Source organism: Cyanistes caeruleus, chromosome 8 (genome assembly GCF_971803275.1).
Source record: "Cyanistes caeruleus chromosome 8, bCyaCae1.hap1.1, whole genome shotgun sequence".
Taxonomy (NCBI): Eukaryota; Metazoa; Chordata; class Aves; order Passeriformes; family Paridae; genus Cyanistes; species Cyanistes caeruleus.
Genome location: NC_141708.1, coordinates 25,188,184 through 25,195,186, shown reverse-complemented (window position 1 = coordinate 25,195,186; position 7,003 = coordinate 25,188,184). Strand labels below are relative to the sequence as shown.

At 40.8% G+C, this 7,003-nt stretch overlaps 1 protein-coding gene across 4 annotated transcripts; it reads right to left on the bottom strand.

Annotated features, from left to right (window-relative positions):
• Positions 1 to 1,167: 1,167 nt before the first annotated feature.
• On the bottom strand, positions 1,168 to 6,385 carry LOC111931014 (pulmonary surfactant-associated protein A-like). 4 transcript variants are annotated; one of them, XM_086901156.1, is made up of 7 exons: positions 6,277 to 6,385; positions 5,159 to 5,224; positions 4,817 to 4,924; positions 3,822 to 3,903; positions 3,075 to 3,260; positions 2,417 to 2,494; positions 1,168 to 1,709 (listed from the first exon to the last, which is right to left on the bottom strand). In XM_086901156.1, exons 5-7 carry the CDS (start codon positions 3,211 to 3,213, stop codon positions 1,333 to 1,335), a joined length of 594 nt encoding a protein of 197 aa, XP_086757282.1. In that variant the 5' UTR covers positions 3,214 to 3,260; positions 3,822 to 3,903; positions 4,817 to 4,924; positions 5,159 to 5,224; positions 6,277 to 6,385; the 3' UTR covers positions 1,168 to 1,332. The 4 variants fall into 4 exon arrangements, with proteins under 4 accessions (XP_086757282.1, XP_023785082.1, XP_086757283.1 ...); XM_023929314.2 differs by lacking the exon at positions 5,159 to 5,224; XM_086901157.1 differs by lacking the exons at positions 5,159 to 5,224; positions 6,277 to 6,385 and having other exon boundaries at positions 3,144 to 3,260; positions 4,817 to 4,874.
• Positions 6,386 to 7,003: the final 618 nt, after the last annotated feature.

Here is a 7,003-nt window from a genome sequence, read left to right as displayed (position 1 = left end):
AGGAGCTGTGAGCACACCTTCCCTTCCCTGCTGCCTTCCATACCTGTTCTGTCTCCCTGTCATGCAGAGGGTGAGGGGAGCTGGTCTGGCTCTAGAGCTGTACATGTCCTTGCTCAGGTTTCTGTGGCCATGCTGGGACTAGCACAGTGTGAATGAGTGTGACTGATAGTCAGGCATTTGGCTTTATGGAGGCATCCAAAGGTGCTTAGCCAGCCTTTGCACCATGTCACAGAGCTGATGCTGAGCCTTCATTGCCTAAACTGTGTTGAGGTCAACTGCCCTGGAGGAAGGAAAAAAACCAAATCAGACATCTCTGAGTGTGCAGCTATACTGCACAACTGTGAATCTAAACATAGGGAATTCTCACCTTCAGTAGGTGAACAGACTCAAGGAAGAAAGCCTAGAAGGATTTCTCTTAATCCTTTGGCTTAAGCTGGACAATGAAGACTGAGTAGCTTCTGCAATAAATGCCGAGTACAAGTCACTTGACATCTGCCAACCTTGGCCCTGTGGGAATCCCAATGAGGGTCTGACAAGCACCTTGGTGGTGCCCAAAATTAGTTGTATCTGAATCTCATGACAATGTAACCTAAAAAAATTGGCCTCATCCTGGCTCTGTTGATTTTCCCTAAACCACATAGGCCCAGTAATTCTCCTGTTGCCTCCCATATATTTTCTTCCAGGGAACTTGGTCTTTTTGTGTTCCTACATCTTTTAGTCAGGAAAGGGATTAGGAATTGCTAAACAGGTGGCATCTGGTTGCCACTTTTGAGGTGCATGAAGGCTAAAGACCTGCTGACTCTGAAATTTTCCAATGGGAAATGTTAGGGGGATGGCTCTGTGCCACCCCAGCAGCACTGCTCGTGTCTTCTTTCAGGCTACCTGTTGGGGGTGAGGGTGAAAAACAACATGGGCTGGGCAACAGCAGAGTGTCTGCAATGGGGAGTTTTGGTGGGGGAAACTTACAGGAAGGGACCAAAATACAGCATAGAGGTTCATGGGTACTGGAAGATCTTGTGGCTGCAAGTCACTTCAGATATGCGGCCAAGAACTCGAATTTTTCATCTTGTAGTAAATCAGCAGGCCACCAGCAGTAGGAACACTTAGGCAGTAGTATTAAGACACTTGGTGGGCAATGATTAACAAAACAGACAAAATGGCCATTGCTTTCATTATACAGTTTCCTCTTTATGGCTGACCTTTGTTTAAAAGACAAATTAAACTGGGAAAGAGTGAATTTTATTTTTTCATGCTGTGTTATCTAAATTCACTAGCTACAAATGAAGATAGAAGTGGCAGGGAAGCATATTCCAGAGAGCAGCAAGGGAAGCACTAAAACTGGCAGACAATAAGGTGATTCTTGTTGCACTTTTTGTCATTCCAAGTGCCGTCAGTGTACATCTCCACACATTCCTCCTCCCCTTTGCCAGAAGGTTCATTTGAATACCAGTTAGTATAGTTTGGCTGAGCACCATTCAGGAGCTGGAATTTGCCTGGAATAAGGGATTGCTTTATCCCAAGGTAGGCATAGGTGTTAAAATATTTCACAAAGTACAGAATGGCATCATTCTCGCCAGGGCTCCTTGGAGTGGCAATAGAGCCTCCAGCCTCTTTACATTTTTCCAGTGTAGTATCAAAATCAGCTTTTTTCCCATTGGTAGCAAATATTTTTCCTCCAGACTCTGTTATCATCTTGTTCAAGCGAAGGACTGCAAGAGGAGGGAAAAGCTGTTAAACAGTTGTGTGTTGTTTTGTGCTCACTTTGCTGTCAATTCTGACTCCTGTTATTTTGCTCCATAACTTTAGATTAAACCTAGGTAAAGGTAAAGAAAAGGAGAACTTGAAATCAAAGATTTCAAGGAAATTTGAAAATTAGGAGTGGGGGGAAAGGGAAGAAACACATAAATACACAGATGATGAAACGGGAGACTCACATAAGCTGGAGAAGGAGAAAAGGAAAGGATTCCTGTATTTTAAAAGGTATATGATTTTCTTTGGGACTCTCCATAAGACTGAGGTGGTTTGAAGTATACCAACATTTCTGAGTAAGTGGGATCTTAGATTTGATCTGGTCATGATTATCTTGGCATTTTTTTAATGTTTGTCTGTTGGGGGCACAAGGTGTGCGTGGAGCAGCTCTTCATAGGCAGGGGTTCTAACCTGCCAGATTCCTGCCTTGCTTGCATTCATACTTCAGAACTGTTATCCAGATGTTTCCCACTAGTTATGAAATTCAAATTCCCGCCTCCCCCATTTGAAAGTTTTCATTCAGTGATATACCAGTGAAGAATATATAAAAGGAATGCAGTGAAACTGCAGAAAATTCTGCCTTTCTCCTAAGAAGCAGTTTTTTTCCACCTGTTCTATCCCCACTAACCCAGTAGCAGCAGAAAGTAAAGACAGATAGATAAAATACCTCCTTCCAGTCTGGAAATCCGATGTTCTAGCTGATGGACAGTGTCCCCATTTTCATTACCTTCCACTGGTACGGGATCTGTGATCAAAACCACCTATTATGCACTTTGCATTACAGTTTCAGTCTTGGCTTTCAAATAAAGCAGAGCTCATTTAAGAAATGAATATAAACTTTTAAGATGTTTGTGTGATAAGTTTTAGTTTGCTGCTGTGTTTTAAACATGTGATATCTTCACACATTAATCTTTGTAAGGATAAGGGACAAGTTTCTGGAAGTCACCTGCAGAGCAGGGATGTTTATGGAAAATGACCTGGCAAACTGAGTTAGTTTTCTCTCTAAGTGAGCCAGTCCAGGCAAAACACTGACACTAGTGCAGTAGGTTTAATTGATTTCTAATTGTGTCTAAGGACTGAATCCTTGACAGAATCCTTCAGGCTTTTCAAGCGCTTGCTTACAGCTCCAACCTAGGACTCAGCAACAAGTTTCTTGTGCTATGGAAAATTCTAAACTTTTCTCTGAATTGAACCACTGCATCATTAAACAGAGATTTAAGCATCTTACTTCATATAAGGAGTTAGTGAAGTCCTAATTATTTTATTTCAAGTAGGTCGCACATCAGCTTATGGTAGATAGCACTGAGTTTACAAAGCGCCAGTACCTGGTATTTGTTGTTTGTTAGTTCCACCTCCAAAAAAATGCTTGAAAGGAAGAAATCCTGCAAATGTACCTTGAGCACAGAATGGGAGCAGGAAAAAAGCTACTGCTAAGATTTTGTGCAGCTGTGGAGACAGCATCATTTAAAGCTGAGGGTAAACCAGAGTAGTTTACTTTCCAGTGTAGAGTCCTGCATTTAAGAAAAAAGAGAAGGTTTTAGAATTTTTCTGGGTGTGAAGTCTTACGTATATTATGCTCTGCCTGCAGTGAAATGAATGTCATTCATGTAGTTGCAAAATTATCTTATTTCAGGCAATTAAAATATTTTTCCAAAAGATAGTCTGCTAAGTCTACAAAAGTCTACAGAGAAAAAACCCAAAGCATCCCTTTAAAGCTCTTTTCTGTACATCAGATACCATTATATGCCGTTTTTCCCCATGCAAAAAGTTAGTTTCATTTTACAGGAGAGCAATAGAGACATGGCTGCTGTAGCAAGAGAAAGTTTAAGACAAAGTGGGACATGCTGTCTTTGTCAATTGGTTTAAGAGCAAAACAAGTGCTAATAATTATTTTTCTATTGCAGCATCCATTTTTAACATCTCTTCACCTCAGGTGACATGGTCTATAAAAAGAGGTGAAATTGTTAATAAAAATGTAGATACACGCACATTGAAATTGGAAAACTTTGTGATACAGTTTAATAGATTCAACATAGTTTAAGCAGCAACCTATCTAAGGATGTTCAACTTACCTAGCAGCTCCAGTGTGAATTAAGAAAGACTCATTCAGTGGTCCAATTTATAGGGCATGTAACATGAGGTTCATCATCTTAGCTGCAGAAAGAACAAAGAATATGTCATATGATAAGAATTTACATATAAATGGAAATCTAATGAACTTTAACTTGAATGAAAGGTGGATTGTTTTCTTCAAGAGGTAAGCATACTTAAAACATGAGGAAAGTGTTTGAAGGTACTTTTTTAACTTGTAGAAACACTTTCATAAGTTTTTAAATGCCAACCCCGGAACAGAATGAATTTCTCAATTCATATTTGAAATACCTAATGTTTCCACAGAGTGGCTGTGCAAATGTCACAGAAGATAAGCCATAACAAGCTCACACGAAATATAATGTGCACCAGGAACACCACCATCATTTTTGTTACAGACTGAGGACTTACCAGTGACAATGGCTGAAGTCTTGTAACTAAAGAGAATCTCAGAACTGCAGCAGGAAAGCCAGCTGACAGTGGTGCATCTGCAGCACGTGTAGAAGAGACAGCTAGAGAGACACATGCTGAACTAACTTACAGAATACTCCAGGGGAAGCTTATATGCCAAAAAGAGCAATTTTCTCCAGCAGAGCAATGACCTCTCAGTGAAGGAAAAAGCTGCCTTTTGCCAGTCTTGTTAGTACAGAGGCCCAAGATGAGGAGCATCACTGGAAAGGAGATAGATGGCCTTGCCAAGCTTTTTAGAGCTGTTCTCAGCTGAGAGCTGGCTCTGTGCAGTGAAGGCTTTGAGTCTATGTTCCAGTTTAACCAAGTCAGATGTGGCTGCATCATGCTTGTGGTGTCAGGCCAGCATACAGATGTTGTAGCAAGGCCAAGACAGCTAAGGAATGATGTGGGACTAGATGGGGAATGTCAGCAGCATCCATATTAGTCTACCATGCTACTGGGGCTAAGCAAGGCTAGATCACCTCTGCAGGCACTGTGCACCTGTGCCCTGCACTTCCATACTCACCTCAACCACTGATGTGTGCCTCAACCCCTTTGTCCTTGGTGGTGTGCCCACAGATGCTGGATTAAATCCTGCTGCATTGTTTATTGAGTGCCCTTGAGTGCACCAGCCCTGTGAAAAATAAATAGGCAGTACCCAGTTGTATGTATCTTGACAGAAGAGGGCTGTTTTAAATTTGAATGAGTAACCTTTTTTTCAAGTTTCTTGTCAAATTTCAAGCTCCTTAACTTTTGAGTGTTTGATGTAATGCTTTCAACATTGTTCTGGCAGAGGTTTTTTTTAATTGTTATTTTTGGGAAAAAAACCCCACCAAAATCAAACAGACAACATGAGACAAGCCAGTACCTGGGTTCTAGATAAGCCCTAGAAAAGCTCACTGGAAGACCCTGGCCCTTTAATCTTTAACTGCACCTGGAAGAAACCACATGTTAGGCAAGTGTGAGAAGAGGAGGTTTGGCCTGAAGTTGTGGGTTTCACCTGCTGACTCAGAGCCTGGGAAACCAGGAGTGGGGACAAAAGGTATCTTGTGATGGACTCCCAAGGAAAAACTAAGATAGATTTGATAAACTATAAACCTTTCTTGTCTTGATTTTCATCAGCATATTGATGAGATGGTGCAAGTTAAATAGACATTTAAATACACCTTTGTTTCTGATATGCTTGTTTGTGATTACCTAACAGAATATTTTATATAACTATCATAACTTGTAACTATTTTCTGATCTTTCCTTGAACCACATATCACAGAGGTCTAGCAAGTTTCAAGGACAAAGATCTGATAGAGAACAAACTATTTTTGAGTATTGAGGTAACTTTCCTTCAGTTTCCACACCAATCAGTAAGAGGTTTTATAGTTTCAGTGGCAGTGAAGCAGATGACAGCTATTCTGAGTAGGTTGTGTTGTGTAGTGTACAAAGGCAAAGGTAAAACCTGCTACAGACAAAGATTGGTCAATGCTGCCTTCTTAGCTGCTCTGAGAAAGAGTTGAACAGTTGAACGTCTGTGTGCTCCTTCCATAAGCCTGTTTGTTAGTCTTTCCTTGGTATATTTAGTCTCTTGAAAATTAGGTTTTTTCTTCCATAGTGCTATTCACAGATAACCTTAAAAATTATTTTCTTGCTGTCTGTTTGTATTTAAACGCCCCCAACCCTACCAATATTTTCTGTTTAAGTTGATTTTGGTCTCTACCTTGTTTCCACTTTGTCCTGTACTTTCTGCATTTCCTTTTCCAAATAATTATCAGACTGTCTCTAACACTCTCTTATGCCTGGGAGTAGCAGGAAGAGCACAGAGCATGGGGAGACACGAGGTCCCATTTTTAAGAGGAGGGCTAAGGCTGGTTTTGCTGAGCACTGAAAGCAATTCAGCAAGATGTGGACACTTGGGATAGCAGACTTCAACAGGCATTTTTTAAAAAAATTAAATGATGAGCAGGATTTTAGAGCAGAAAGTTGTCATTTTACCTGTGATCAATGCACATGAATGCTACTGCTATCTTGCCCCACAGGCTTAAGTGAAGGATGCAAGAGGAGGTCTCTGGATGTCTCTGACATGTCACTTTGTGCAGCTCAGCTGAGGAAAAAACACAGAAGGTGCATAGCAAATAGCAAGTAAGAGAGTATCTCTAATAGCCAAATAGTTCCCATTCCCACAGCCTCCTCAAGGGTTAAGGTACCCTTGCTCTGCAGTGGTGTTCACCTCCTGAGCCACAAGGGCAGAGATGGGTGAAAGCTTCATTCCAGGTTTCACTTGGCATCACACCTGGGTTATAACCCTTGATGTAAATTCTGCCAAACCCTGGTTTCCTAACAGAGACTTTAAAAAACAACAAAAAAAGTCCAAGTCCTCTTAACGTTTTTTTAAGGTGCTACTCTAGTTTCCAAGAATCCTGTATCTACTGTGTTTTGAAATCAGCTATGTTTGTGTAACTGTTGGCTAACAGGATTTTATAACAGTATGCTTCAATTTCCGATAATGAAATATCTCTTGCAACCTGATACTCTGGGGTACAGCTCACAATTTATACAAGATAAGGTAGCACTGCCAGCCTGTGTCACATCCTGCCAGTTAGGTTCACAAAAGGTTGAATTTGAACTCGATTTTCTCAAGAACTGTGGGGTTTTTTTAAATTAAATTTCTATAAAAATCAGGGAGACACAGAAAAATTTGTGTTTGTTGGAATCGACGGTC